General features: G+C 34.2%; 1 protein-coding gene across 1 annotated transcript; it reads right to left on the bottom strand.

The window, feature by feature from the left end:
* Nucleotides 1-1,210: 1,210 nt before the first annotated feature.
* Nucleotides 1,211-15,454, bottom strand: LOC128558300 (receptor for retinol uptake stra6-like). Its single transcript, XM_053547223.1, has 8 exons — nucleotides 15,330-15,454; nucleotides 9,081-9,214; nucleotides 7,869-8,032; nucleotides 7,345-7,568; nucleotides 4,561-4,643; nucleotides 2,536-2,597; nucleotides 2,000-2,171; nucleotides 1,211-1,266 (listed from the first exon to the last, which is right to left on the bottom strand). The coding sequence occupies exons 1-8, from the start codon at nucleotides 15,452-15,454 to the stop codon at nucleotides 1,211-1,213; spliced, it is 1,020 nt and encodes a 339-aa protein (XP_053403198.1).
* Between the last annotated feature and the right edge of the window lie 853 nt (nucleotides 15,455-16,307).

Here is a 16,307-nt window from a genome sequence, read left to right as displayed (position 1 = left end):
CACTCGCGTATTGCAAAGCATATATATTTTGTTCTTAATATAACGATGAACTCTATGTACATGTTCAGCGTCCCAGCTTCGGTGTTAAAATAATAATATATTTACTTACTGTCAACTATCGAAGTCTACGCCTCATAACTCTGATTTGAATATAAGAGAATTATCCCCCTTTATAACTTAGGAATTTTGGTTGAAAAATATTCAAACTCTTACAACATTTTATAAGTGAACTTAAAGAAAAAAAGGGTTTAAGGCACTATCTATTTTTATAAACGCTTGTGTAGAAATTATGAAAAATATTCAAACTCTTACAACATTTTATAAGTGAACTTAAAGAAAAAAAGGGTTTAAGGCACTATCTATTTTTATAAACGCTTGTGTAGAAATTATGAAAAATATTCAAACTCTTACAACATTTTATAAGTGAACTTAAAGAAAAAAAGGGTTTAAGGCACTATCTATTTTTATAAACGCTTGTGTAGAAATTATGAAAAATATTCAAACTCTTACAACATTTTATAAGTGAACTTAAAGAAAAAAAGGGTTTAAGGCACTATCTATTTTTATAAACGCTTGTGTAGAAATTATTAAAAATATTCAAACTCTTACAACATTAATATTGACTTTTAATTTTTAATCTCTTATATGAAATCAATAGGGGAGCTTTCCTATTCGTGAAAGAGTTGACGTTGGTATCCGTGGCTTATTTCATGCTTTATTTTCTTTTTACTTGTCTTCTTCTGTTTTAACAAGACGAATTTGATTTAGACTTACAGCAGTTAATATTTGAATATCTATAACCAACCACTTACATAAGACTTACCCTGGTACTTCATCAAGTATAACCGTTTAACATATAATATCCTGACAAAGATGTGATGCACTTTCTCTTTAATTTCTTTCTTTTAATGAATTTGATTCAGCCCCAATAGTTGATCGTCATCCAACTTCACAAACATCATATATAACAAGGTCCATAACTTTTGCACCAATATTCCATGAATTTTATCCAATTTTAATAAGACTTTCCGATTAATATATTGGAATTCAGTTCTTTCGTTTCATCTCTGCTATGATCGTTCAGTGGGTTTCAAACTTTTCCTCATCATCACCCACATTATGTATGACAATGTTTATCACCCTGAACCAATTACTTGATTAATTAATCCCACGTTTTGTCACACCTAAGCTTGGGTTTTAGTTAACAAAGTCAGTAAACTTCTTCTAAACCTTTAGATTTTTGTAAACTGTTCTTTTTAACATTTTCTATAAGAATTTAATATCTAATGTCTCCTTTAATAATTTCTGCCGACAAAAATTTGCAATATTTGAAGCAAATAGGCATATATCATAAAATTTGAACCTTATTTGATTTTTATTCACATTTTCTTTTTTACATTTTTTATGTTTGCAACTGTCTTTTTACACTATATATGTATATACCTTTTTACTTTAATAGTTTTATATATGCTTTACAATTAACGTAATTCATTTAACTTTTTCTCGGCGACATATGCCCTTTTAGTGCCGATTCGCCGTAAAACCCAACTCATTCATTCACTCATTCATGTGTGTGTGTGTGTGTGTGTGTGCGTGCGTGTGTGCGTGCCTGTTCGGGGCTTAGCATCTTTTGCAACAATTTTTAGCCGTATAAAAGACCGTGTCCTCCTGTAGCAGTGAGCACAATGCTCAACTTTAAAGTGTTGCCTCACTGAAATATCCCGCCGTAGACACTTTACATGATACCCATTCAGTCACAATATCCTGACACTGGGCTGAGCATATGTTTGGCGTCCTTGAAGTGTTGGAATTGCTTTAGTGAAATGCCATTTTGACGTTGATATCGTTTTTTTAAAGTATAAAAGACATTGGTAGAACTTATTTCGTCTATATCGGTAACGAAAGATAAACTTCTGATGTTTCAGCAAAAAGCTATTAACATGTGACAAAAAGAATATTACAGTTGTATTTCTGTACATTGAATTTATTGGCAACTTACTCTTTACATCAATAAGAATATTATAAAATAGATATATTCTTTGTCTTAAATCAGATGTATCCTGGGTTTCATTTGCCTTCGCCGACCATCCTATTTCAGCCAACTCTTTTTGTAACGAATCTTGAATCAACTTCAAAAATGACACAATAACTACTGTTACCTCAAGTGTAACCTGAAAAAAATTCCATCAGTAAAATAGGTGCGTGACTAGTTGATAAAATATCAATTAAACAGAATCTATATCTTTCTTATTGAGTGTATATAGTATAATTCTATAGTGCTTTTTAAGAAACTAGAAGAAATCAATCAATAGTATATAAAATATATTAAAATGCTTTTTACGTTTGAATGATATTCTTTGAATAGCTAATAATTTTCATTTTGTGTGGAACAAACGCGACCAAAATAAAGCAGGAACGTATCCTACTAATCAACATTAAAATAACATACCTGAAAAAATATATAATATGACTCTTCCATTATTATTTCTAGTACTATGACATTAATATAGAAAAATGAAAAAATGTAAGCAATACCTTGTAAATCAACATTAATCCGATTACCATAATGGACAGCATTCTTGCAGAATATTTAAAACCTGAGAATATAAAAGAGTATTTGGTTATGTTTATAACCTAGAATTGATAAATATTGACTTTCTTTAAATATTTACTTTTACGTTTCAATATTATATAAACAACACTGGTGTAAAAACATCTAGAGTGATCCTTTGGCGGGATTGCACGTGCGTGTGTCCCACTGTGTTCCTTTGTTTGTTCGTTTTGTCCTCGTGTGTTGGCTTTGTGTGTGTGCGCGCGCGCGTGTGTGTGTGTGTTTGTGGTGTGCACGTCTGCGTGCTGTAGGTTTCGTTTTGGGGAGGCTGCGATTTTGGTACGTGGCATTCCCTATTTGATATTTGTCTTTGTTTTTTTTTTCTGATATAGCTTACAAAAGCATAAACAAACTGGCTCTTCAATAAAAATCTTTGAAAATCTGAAGTCTTTTTGAAATCTTTGATAGCTAAAATCCCTCTTTCTGACGAAATGTATCTTTATCGGAAAGTGATGTTTTATTTAACATGACTTGCTCGTTTTGACTTTGCTGTTTATCTATTATACAGGTCGGTGATCGAAGATTATTTGATAGTATAATTTCAATATATTTATGGAAAAGGCCCTCTTTTTTTGTAGCTATGCTACTGTTAAATGTACATATAAGGACATAATGTTGTTTCTTGTGCGTTTATAGAAGCACAAATCATATCGGGACTATTGATAAATCATTCAAAGAATCGCTAGCGCGATTCATGAATTTGTCAAAAGTCAAAATGTGGTTTATACTTGTACAAATATAACAGACATAACATCGCTTCTTAAAAGTAGACAACATGCTGTAAAATGATATAGTCCTACATATAGCTGGAAGACAAAAAATGTACAGTGAACAAGGTAATATGGCTACACAATGTACAATTCGAAACCGATGCCACCAAAGAATACCATAGAGTACTTCATAGAGATATATGCCCCCATAAATGTTAAATAATATTTCGCCGATTTATTTCTCTGCATATTATAGGCGCTAAGTGTTGAACATTTTTCCAGGTACTTGCAAGACATTTTTCAATCAAGGATTGTATGTGAAATAACGCACGAATCGCAGTATTATGTAAAATTGTATGTTCTTTTAAAACAAACAGCAATTTCACAATAGAAAACAGGAAATATCTTTAAAAAGATGGTCGGCGGCGAATTGTAGTAAGACAAGAGGTTTATGAGATTTTCATATCGTTTGTGTTATTTTATCATCTATCTAGCATTTTGCAAATAGCAAAACTAAACACCACACTTTAATAATTTAAATGGTGCTCTTTTATTTTTTCACAAAGGTTTTGTAGGAATGCAATTTTGTTTCGTTTATTCTACGACGAATAATTACAGCAGTGGCCTGGAAGACACTTCTCTACCTAGAAGACTTTAATCGATCGGCTAATCACACCCTTATTCATGTGATACGCAGACCGTATTCAGCGCTATCTCTAAATTGATATATGTTGGTATTTGAACAGATGTTTATTATATTTATTAAACTTACTTATCATTTTTTAGAAATATCAGATATATCAATATTCTTGCTAAATATAGTGAGCGAAACGTAGCTTTAAAACTGTAAACAGCGTCATTAAGGATAAACGCTTTGTTTGACATTTCACTCAGCGTTGCACAATCAGCAGGGTGAAAAAATAGACGCTTTCTTCCAACCAGGCAGAGTGTTGCATAACTCTTTCATTTTGATAAATTATCTATAATGCGTTATCAAGTAGTCTGGTTTGCAAACTTATGTCACGTGACATGGGTCAGTCCAGGTGACAAATTCGTTCGTATCTATAATGCGTTATCAAGTAGTCTTGATTTGCAAACTTAATCATGTGACATGGGTCAGTCTAGTTGACAAATTCGTTCTTTAGTACGGCATTCGCCGAAAAACTAAATGTCAATAAGATTATTAGCAGCAAATAAGGTTGCAATATAGGAAGTCTTGCTGAGGCACAAACCACTTACCGTGTTTACTTTGGTATATCCAGTCACTGACAAAGGTTTTCAACATTACAATCAGTTTGTCGTTACATGTTGACGGTGGTTCTCTGAAGACGAAATAGCGTGGATACGTCTATGGTGAATTACCACAGGAAAAAATATTATAATGTACTATAAAAACAATATTGAATTTTCACAATTGAATGTATATACATTTTGGGTAAGCAAGACATTGCTAAAATACTTATTGCCTGGATATGGTTTCATTTTGATATGAACCGTACACCTAGCAATTAGATATTTAACAAAAACACGGACAAAACAAATAGCTATTAAATACATGCCGGTGTAATGAAGTATTTCGACCCCCATAGAATAATGACCCCCCGGTCATTATTCTATAGAAAAAGTGACCCCCGGTCATAGTATTATGATCTCCAGATCATAGTACTATGACTCCCCCACGTGAAGTAAACTGAACCTCACGAAGAATATTGACTCCCATAAAAAAACGACCCCCGGTCATTTGGTCAAATTTAGTGATAACTCATGTATCTAAGGCCTAATTGCTGCATTTTATGCCTCCACTCGTGGGAGGGGGGCATATAGATTTGCCCTTGTCCGTCCGTCCGTCCTTCCGTTTGACCATTAGCCCCAGATACAATCACTTGACACAGAAATCAGAGCATTCCGCAGTGGGAAAAGGGATTCTATTTCTAGACGCTGTATCTTGGTGTATACATTTTTTTTTTCAGGAAAATAACAATTCACAATACGTTCACAAAACAAACCAGTGTCAATAATCCCTGCAAACTTCTGTATGAAGTAATTCTTCAGAAGAAAACTGCACAAGAAACTGCTAGCATAGAACTTAGTATTAATAGAAGTTGCAATACCTAGCAGTCGCAGTAAAGTACGGTAGCGGCAACAATAGAAAGTAGTAGTAGTAGTAGTAGTAGTAGCAGTAGTAGTAGTAGTAGTAGTAGCAGTGGCAGTGGGTAGTGGCAGTGGCAGTAGCAGCAGCAGCAGAGGAATAAGTGACAGCAACAACAGCAGCAGGAGAAGAAGAGGTAGATGTACAAGACGTATTAGTGGAAGCAGGTATTATAGTAGTATCAGTAGAAGTAGTAGTATTAGTAGTAGAAGAAGAAGAAGTACATGTAGTAATAGCAATAGAAGTAGCGGCACCAGTAGTAGTAGTACAATCAAAATGTTAACTATTGGCAATGGAGGGTATTAGAGTTGTAGATCTAGTAAAATTGTCCGTTAGGTTTGGTGGGGATCACTTTTTAATAGATATTATCGTCGAAAGTCTTTTGAGGAGACGGTGTTTTACACGGAAATAGTAACTTTTTTAAATAGAATAATGTCCGGGAATCGATATTGTATGATAGGTCGAATGTAGTAATTTCGGCAGTGAGTATTTTACATGGAAGGAGTCACTTTTTCTATAGAATAATAACCGGGGTCGTTATTCTATGAGATTCGAAGGGAGTCATCTTTAGGGAGTCAGTATTTTACTTGGAGGGGTCAGTTTTTCTATAGAATAATGACCGGGGGTCGTTATTCTATAGAGTTTTCAAAGGGAGTCAGTTTTTTTATAAGGGGAGTCAATATTTTATAGGAAAGGAGTCACATTTTCTATAGAATAATGACCGGGGGGTTGTTATTCTATGGGGGTCGAAATACTTCATTACACCGGCAGTACAAGTCGTAAACATGTACGATTACGTACAGAAAACGAATACTTAGACGAACAGTCTGTTGACAACTGTCATTATTTTTTCTATGCTTCGCTTCCAAACGATCTTCTTATAGATTTTTGAAGTGTATGGAGGTGATCGCTACACGCGTAAGGTCAGATATGGAGGTGATCGCTACACGCGTAAGGCCAGGTATGGAGGTGATCGCTACACGCGTAAGGCCTTACATTTAGGTTTCCAAGCACATGACACAAATCCTGGCAGACCACAATCAAGAAATGGTTACGCGAAGAATGGTTCCTTTGTTTGATGTTTAAACATTAATCGTTAATGAAGTTTTGAGTTAATACATGCAATTACAGGAGTTCTATTTATTCTGGTATTCTAATGTTTGGAATGCAGGCAAATAATCAAGATTGAACAGTGTCTGTTTAAGAAATGCATGGAGTCTATCGATTCTATTCTGTCGTGAATTTTACATGAACTCCGAAAAAAGTATTTATATCTTATATTTACATTATATTTCCTTTTCGTTTGTAAATAAGGTTTTCCTATAATTTTGCACATTCTCTGTTGTATTTAACATTATGATAAGCTTCCCGCTCATTCTGAACACTGGACAGAACACCTAAGACGTCATCTAAGGAACGTTCTCACTGGCTACACGTGGACGTCGTCAAAACAGCGGTACATAATCACTAAGCAACGTTATTGTAACTTTGGCGCCTTTCCTTTTGCGGTTCATACCAAATGAACGTCATAATTTTCAATAGGACGAATGGGGAGAATGTAAATAAATAGACACAAAATGACTGTGGTCTTACTCCACATTTCTAACATGCACAATGTGATTGCATTAAAATTTCAGTGTTATAATTTTTTATTTTTATGTCAAACGCTTAATAAATTGAAACTGAAATCAAACGTGTACCCGCTTACGTACCAGTGTCTAGAAACGTTATCTCCTAGGCACTACTAAGTGCTTTAAACAGGTATCATCAAAAAGTATCTAGTAAGACTAATTTTTGATAGATGTATCACTTAAGTACTAAAAATGTCACACAATATATGTATTAGTATGTTTATGTGGCTATTTACAACTCACGTTGGGGGTGGGAGTGGCTTCAATAATCTCTTCACATGCTTTGCTTCAGACGAGAATTCTGCTTTTTTGGTCAGTTTAAGGACAGATACCCTTTCTGACGACGATATAAGCCCTATTGACGTCTTTCGTAATGCCCAAATAGCCCGCACTGGCAGACTGACAGACAAGTATCCGAGGCATATTAGGTTAGGAAGGTCTCGAAAAAACAAAACCAGCCGAGCTTGCTGAAAAAGATGAATATTAGATAAAGCTATGAAGAAATGCTGTTGATAATTATTAAGAATTTATTTGAGGATATGCAAGACCAGATTCCATAGAAAATATGGACCTCAGCTTATTTGATCTCTAGTTGAGTACGATATTAGTTACTTTATTAATTCCCGTGAGTTATTTATTAATTTAGTCTTTTGTTAGAAGTTTTAATCGAAATTTGACACTGTGAAGTACCCGTTTACGGACATCAAATTTCCGGATATTTGTACTTCATTTGAAACATTCCTTGACATGTACAACATGTAACTTACAGCAGCCAACTCACACTCTGCCTCCGTGAATATCTGCACAATAAGTAACATCCAGGCGTAGGCTGTGCCAATCATATAACCAGTGACAGATTCAAGAGCGAGAGCGGCAAACATTGGAAAATAGTCTACACCAATAATTATCATTGACAGTACTTTATTGAACACTGCAAACGAAAAGAAATATACATTTTAATTTCTATGTAACCGTCCAGTACTTAATAGAACATTCACAATCTAATCAATCTATTTGTTATAGATTTCTTTAGAAAAAACTTGTTTTTTCAGGGCTTGTGTAGAGTAGAGCTCCGTAATTATAAATTACTTGTTCGAATATAATCACAGAATGTAACCTGGTTAATAAAATCTGTTAAAAAGATTCTTTAGAAGCATTGAAAGCAACCAAGAAACATTACAGCAGACACGGTTTGACAGAGTCTGTTTATGAGAGGTAGTGAAATGTGCAACACCTCTCACGCCCCCTAGGCACCGGCTTAAGTGGAATTCTACTGAAGTAGAAATTAATGTTATCCGTGATCCCAAAAGACCTGAAAACTAACAACACTGAGTCCAAGTACAAAAAGAGTAAATAACCATGAACTCTGCAACATTGAATACGCCCTCGTTCATCTATACTGACTGTCGATAAAATTCGGGTGCATATTACTTTTACGGCGAGCATTTCAACGGTGGGAATTCGTCACCGAATCGCAAATAAGTGTCATATTTGCTTGTCATTGAATCGTTTCTAAAATTACTTATGATAGATATAGAATAGCTCGTATTAGCAGTGTACATGGGATTTTGCTTATTCGCTTTTTCAAGACCAACTCCTATATAATAATAAAGGATTTGGCAGTTTCATGTGGAGTACAGGTTAGTACTTTAGTATGCCTACGTTAACTATCTGTCGTTACATAAATGAAACGGCTTCAGCCGAAAGCAAAGTTTAAATGAATACAATGAACACAAATTAATAGGCAAACAATTCAAGAATAAATTATTAGGTGTTTACATCTCCTTAAACATGTTAAAGGTCAGTTTAGGTCAATATCATTATACAAAATTTGAAAAAATACGAAACAACTCTTTTACAGAACTGTAGGGATAAAGTTTGTCATTCAAGGTTTGAAACACAAATAATAGAGTTAATTAAAAGCAAAGTTTACCAATTCTACACAAACCATTTAAAATATATTTGCTTTAGGCTTTTACCGGTAACATATGGTGGTCCTGAAAGTTCAACAATCTCCACAAAACCAAGTATCAGATCAGTAGCAAGGAAAGCAATAGATCCCCATGCGGCAGCGTACAGGAAACGATGCGATTTCCCAATAATGTTCATAGGACTGAAATATATATATATGTGCCTGTTGATACTAAAGTTACAAACATCTTTGTAAATTAAATCTTAGAGCAGAGAATGCAACCTAGCAGACTTGGTTTAATTGCTATATTAACTGTTCAATACCCCTAAAATATATTTCGATAATGCAAATTATACATCAATTCAGTGGCCTCCGTGGTGGACAGTTCGAATTCACGGTGTACAGTTTAGAGTTCCGAATGTTTAGTTCTATAAATTATAGATAAATTTAAATGTTATCTATTATACAGCTATTGCCAGTAACTGAACTAAATAACTTAATTTGGTGTAATATAAAATTATCATTTAGATCCTAAATACATTTTAAGGGGACGCATATTGCTACATTCACAGTTCATACAGAAATGCGGAAGGGGTGCATATTCAAGAAATCGATGGTGGGAAAATAAACAAGAGGACCATGATGGTCCTGAATCGCTCACCTATCCCCACATGACCCAGTGTTGAACTGAGTATGACGTCGTTATTTCTATCATTTGACACAGTGACCTAGTTTTTGAGCACATGTGACCTAGATATCATCAAAAGAAAAAATTCTGACCAATTTTCATGAAGATCCATTGAAAAGTATGACCTCTAGAGAGGTCACAAGGTTTTTCTATTATTTGATCTAATTACCTAGTTTTTGAAGGCATGTGACCCACTTTTTAACTTGAACTAGATATCATCAAGGTGAACATTCTCACCAAATTTCATGAAGATCTCATGAAAAATATGGCCTCTAGAGAGGTCACAAAGTTTTTCTATTTTTCGACCTACTGACCTAGTTTTTGATCGCACCTGACCCAGTTTCAAACTTGACCTAGATATCATCAAGCTGAACACTCACCAATTTTCATGAAGATCCATTGAGAAATATGGCCTCTAGAGAGGTCACAAGGTTTTTCTATTTTTAGACCTACTGACCTAGTTTATGAAGGCACGTGACTCACTTTTTAACTTGACCTAGATATCATCAAGATAAACATTCTCACCAATTTTCATGAAGATCTCATGAACAATATGACCTCTACAGAGGTCACAAGGTTTTTCTATTTTTCAGCCTACTGACCTAGTTTTTGACCGCACATGACCCAGTTATGAACTTGACCTAGATATCATCAAGATGAACACTCTCACCAATTTTCATGAAGATCCGTTGAGAAATATGGCCTCTAGAGACGTCACAAGATTTTTCTATTTTTAGACCGACTGACCTAGTTTTTGACCGCACATGACCCAGTTTCGAACTTGACCTAGATATCATCAAGATGAATATTCTGATCAATTTTCATGAAGATCTCTTGAAACAAATGGCCTCTAGAGAGGTCACAAAGGTTTTTTCTATTTTTAGATCTACTGACCTAGTTATTAACTGCACGTAATCCAGTTTCAAACTTGACCTAGATATCATCAAGATGAACATTCTGACTAATTTTCATAAAGATCCCATGAAAAATATGGCCTCTAGAGAGGTCACAAAGTTTTTCTATTTTCAGACCTACTGACCTAGTTTTTGAACGCACGTGACCCAGTTTCAAACTTGCCCTAGATATCATCAAGTTGAACATTCTGACTAATTTTTATAAAGTGAGAAATATGGCCTCTAGTGAGGACACAAGGTTTTTCTATTTTTAGACCTACTGACCTAGTTTTTGACCGCACGTGACCCAGTTTCGAATCTGACCTAGATATCATCAAGGTAAACATTCTTGACCAAACTTCATAAAGATCTATTGAGAAATATGGCCTCTAGAGAGGTCACAAAGGTTTTTCTATTTTTAGAACTACTGACCTAGTTTTTGACCCCACGTGACCCGATTCCTAACCTGACCTAGATATCATCAAGATGAACATTCTGACCAATTTTCATGAAGATCTCTTGAAAAATATGGCCTCTAGAGAGGTCACAAGGTTTTTCTATTTTTAGACCTACTGACCTAGTTTTTGACCGCACGTGACCCAGTTTCGAACTTGACCTAGATAACTTTCATAAAGATCCTATGAAAAATGTGACCTCTAGAGTGGTCACAAGCAAAAGTTTACGTACGGACGCACGGACGGACGGACGACGGACGCTGCGCGATCACAAAAGCTCACCTTGTCACAAAGTGACAGGTGAGCTAAAAACATATTCCTAAACCGATATAATACTGATGGACACCTGTAATATTCAGTACTTTGTGGATAAGGATGCGGTACTATGAATGTAATAGGAAAATAGAGGTCTTTGTGAAAGTACATTCAACACAAAATATTAAGCTTTTGTATAAGAAAAAAAACAGGTTTTTTTTTACAATAACAGTGTTCCAAATAATGTTGAAGGGATGAATTTTTCTTTCTAACACACCAGGTTTGCTTAAACATGTAAAAATTGAACGCCACGTTATTTCAGCTCGGGATGGACGCCATATTTCTCATTGATAAAAAATGTAAACAAAAAAATCAGAGTGGGATTAGCATTGCAAGGGCATAACATGACATTCTACACAATGAATACCTTAGATCAGATATCTAAGATGCTACACAGGTCAGGCGGGTTAAATGCATACTGTCGATCACTTGAAATTCATCTTGAAAAGGTGATTAATTTTAGTTTATTTACATGGTTTTTATTTTTTCTACGACTTCTCGGCGATTCACTGCAAATGTATTACTGCGACACCTAAGTTGTCTCCGACGAAAGGTAACTCTAATAAACAACGGGAGACAACTTAGGTGTCAGCACGTGTACGATTTAAAAAAAACATGCCGATGATTATAATTTCTTATCAAATAATGAATCCTATTCAGATATTCGTCTTTAATATTAGAAAATTATTAATTTCTGTGGACATTTATCAAAAAATATTACTTACAGTGGACTACTTTGCGCATCAAACTGGTTTCCGCTTCAGTTGTGAGGCACTTCCGTTATACTTTTTGACAACAATAACAAAACACAAAATGAATCGATAAAGTCACTTATAAACCGATTGCTACTTACTAATAAACTTTGATAATGTGGCAGTTGACCTCTATACAATCGACACTGTTTATTTTCCAATACAGGTAAATCCAATATTTGCTTTATAATGGATCTATGACGGATAATCTATGAACACCCCTTGACTTATTGGACTCAACTGCCACATTATCAAAGCTTATTAGTAAATCAGTGTAAGTATATTGTTGTTACAACATTATACATGTTCGTTACGTTATGAGATAAAGTTTATCTTGAACAGCATAATCCATTATTTACGTTTAGATGATATTGCATTTACAACTTATTTGACCCCGTTTTTTTACGTGAATGACATCATTCTCGTGCAACTCGTGCAAACAGAGTTATGAAAAGTATGGTGGAGAATTCAAGGACAAATTATAAATGACATTAAAGTGAGGATAACTGTATATTCGTCCAGTTTTGATCATTGATATTCCTGCTGTGTATTAGTAAGTTTTGTGAACAAGATTAGAATGTGACTTTTGCACATATACACATTGATTGGACCTCTCAACCAAATATATACTCTTTAAGTTTTGGAATGTGGCATTCCTTGACCACCGTATCTTTTCTTATGCACTACTTTGTAAACAAACTAAATAATGTGTTTTAGCTTACATATGCGAAATGAAAAGCAAGACAGTGAACTTATTTCACATTCTTTCTTTAAATTAGAATCTGTAGGACATTGATAAATGTTTGGACAAGGTGAAGCACTATTATTTTCGCACAAAAAGTATTAATTGTTGACTTTGAATGTACACAACAAGTCTTATGTAATTCAACAATAACTTTCTTGTTTCAGTTTTTCTCATTTTTATTTTAGTGAGCAATCCTTTGTGTACTTATAACAGTTGAAACAGTATCCATTTCATGTACCAAAATCTTGTACTTTTTTGCAGGTAAATTTTATCATACCCCACCCACTTTTTTCTAATTTCAAAGTATGCGTCCCCTTAAGCATTTTACATACAACACTGCTCCAGGCCGTCCCCCCAGTCGTGTCAACCACTTGTTCTTCCGAGTCATTGTACATGCTAGTGACAGCGTTGTTAAAACCTGAAAGGTAGTTTTCTTTTGAATATATTCTTATTCGAAGTGTTTATTACAATGAAAACCACATGACATAGGCGGTCGTTGTTCTCTGTTTTTTTGCAGAACAGGCTTCGAGTATCAAACTCGGCTATCGTTTTCTACAGAGTATAAGCTGATTAAGTTTATATTTTACAACCCATAGAACCACTCTCAGCCGTAGATCTTTTGTTTTCTTTCAAAAGATACGTTTTAATGCTTGAAATCTAATCTTAGACGGTTTTTCCATACTTTCTTACTAATTTAGAAAAAACAAAAGAAAAGAATAAAAATTGATAAAGTAACTCCGTAAGAAAGTAGTATACGATAATGTAGTGCCCATAAAAGTGTATAACAAAGCAACTGTTCATAGAACTCCATGATGCTTTCGAATTATTTGCCTTTCACTACAGTTGTGACCTCAAAACCACACTTAATGCATGTATTCATTTAATGTGAAATACGGTAATTCTTCCCAGATGCCTGCAAGAGCAATAAGTATACTCGATGAACAGACCACAATTATTAAACCTTGAATACTGCCATAGATCCAATATTTTTCAAATTATTCAAATAGGTATGTACACCAGTTTCGTCTGCGAAGGGTGTTCGAAAATTAACGAAAAATAATGAAGGATATTTCAAAGAGTTCGTTAACATAATTATGTGATATATGCATATTTTATAATACGTGGCAGTTTTTCTTTGACATCTAGTTCGAACTAAACTTTTATTTTAACTGATTGGGGCATGCTTATACTATTCAAACCCAACTAAATCTTTGACTACATACAGAGTACAGCTGTACCCGATTTTACATGGTTTATTCCAGTCTCACGCTTGATTATTTACCCATTTTGCTGCACTTTACTATGCATATTTCAGTATTCATAAACATAGTAGCTTTTGTGCGTCGATTTGAAACGTATATAAAAGTCTCTGAAATTACGTTTCTATGAAATGATAAAATGTAATGTTTCTTTACTTAATTTATTTTATATTATTTTATAGCCCCCTCTCCCGTCGCCTCCCTCCAAAAAGTACGTAGGTTACGTAACAAATTCTACGCAAAAACAATCTTTACTGCATTCTAATAATAATTAAATGTTCGTTTTACACACAGCTGCAGTGACACTCAGCTGCAGTAACATCTTAATAATACAAGACGTTTGTATAAATAGGTTAATACTTACTGATGGAATTAATAAGTAGTAATGGAAAAGAGATTCGGGTATCTTCGATATACATTCTGGCCTGAAATAACAAAATAATATACATTTAGGATGATGACAGCTTGGTAATTCATTATTACCGTACATATAGCATAATGTTGCAAAAGTTTTTTGAGCCTTAATTACAACAGCATCTGTAATGCTCAAAGTATTATCATTTACAACAGACAGAACACATTACAGTTATTTCCGAGTGTAACAAGACGATGCAACTGATGGCGTTATGGGTGTTAACAGGCATGTGCTCTGATATGCCAATAATTTCAGATTTCTTTTGTAAGAAGCTTGAAGCGGAAGTCTCATTCGATATCGAGAGAAAATAGCTGTTTGTATAATACAATAACCATTATCTTTTAATAATCGTCGGGATATAGTAAAGTAAAATCTTACAGTTCCGTTATGTTATCCCTTCTACCGCCAGTACTCTTGTAAATGAGGTTCAGGTATTGAAGGAACTCTGTCATTTCTATGTTTTGTCTCAGATATATATAAATTAGGAGTCTGTAAATATCAGTATAAATATGGCTCGTTGTCACCCTCGCATGCAGTATGTATGGAAATCTAGTTCTTCACACAGTAGGTTCTTACGCCTTCTTTGAAACTGTAACCCTACAATTTCAAAGTAATTTAGCCTTGGTACATTGTATCTGAATCCGGAATTTTAGTTTCATGCATAAATAATCTAGTTTTGTAGACGCAAAAATAATTGTGCTGACAACATTTTTTTACAAACCCAAATATGTTGTAACAATTTCTAATTAATATCTTCCAGGATGTAACCGGCCTTTGCTTTCTCACTATTCCACCTTCCGTGTTTTAAACAGCAAGTCTGAAAATTGTTCATTGTGCTAACTGTTGCGCCACCTCTTCTTAAACTCTGTGTTCCAACTTTGCGTATTCGCTTAATAATTCTCATAGAATTTCCATACATCGTGTATAGGGCAAACGTTTTTTTTCTAAATACGCAATCCTTACTTTTTTACAGAAAGTCAGTTTTCAGAATAGATAACAGTCATCGCTTACTGAAAGATTACCCTTTTAAAAATACAACTTTAATTTGAACACATATTTTATTAAAATGAAAAACCTGTCTTTATACATTGAAAACGGTCATATACCACCTGTAATAACTAACAAATAATTTCACTTACTGTGTCAGTCCGTATCAAACATATTCCATTTTCAATGTTAGATATCCTAAATATGTGAAATAACATAATTTTATATGCATGTGAATTATTACTAGATTATCATTTTTAGATAGTGTTTGGCCGCAGATTGATTGTCTACTTATCAACTGTTATCAACGTTATGATAATGGACACATAATAAATTGATAACAAAATCGTTTGCTATCAGCAGTTTGGATGTTAAAAGTCATATCCGGAGGTTCAAGTGAGGAAAATACAACATGGTGGTATTCAGCAAAAAAACAACAACAAATAAAAAACACCAGATTTTGAGAGTCTTTTAGTAAGTACGTGTATGATAAAATTACACGTCACAGGATGTAAAAACCTCGCATTTATTTCATCATCTTAGCTGTAATAGTTAGTGGATTTTAGCTCAGGTCTAGACAGACTGGGTAAAAATGCAAACATTACAGTAAAGCTATTAGATGACAGTGTAATTTTTTTTATAAAAGGTCGCCAAGGTCACAGGTAACATTAGGTATTGTTTCAGCCAATTTCAAAATGGCCGCAAAATGACAGATATGACTTTCCACCTGGAAACATGTTGGCTTCAGTCTACAAAAGATTTATTAATCAGTATACTGAACGATA

The sequence above is a fragment of the Mercenaria mercenaria genome, chromosome 7 (genome assembly GCF_021730395.1).
Source record: "Mercenaria mercenaria strain notata chromosome 7, MADL_Memer_1, whole genome shotgun sequence".
In the NCBI taxonomy this organism is placed as follows: domain Eukaryota; kingdom Metazoa; phylum Mollusca; class Bivalvia; order Venerida; family Veneridae; genus Mercenaria; species Mercenaria mercenaria.
The sequence above is the reverse complement of the archived record's forward strand: the minus strand, read 5'-3'. Positions and strand labels throughout refer to the sequence as shown.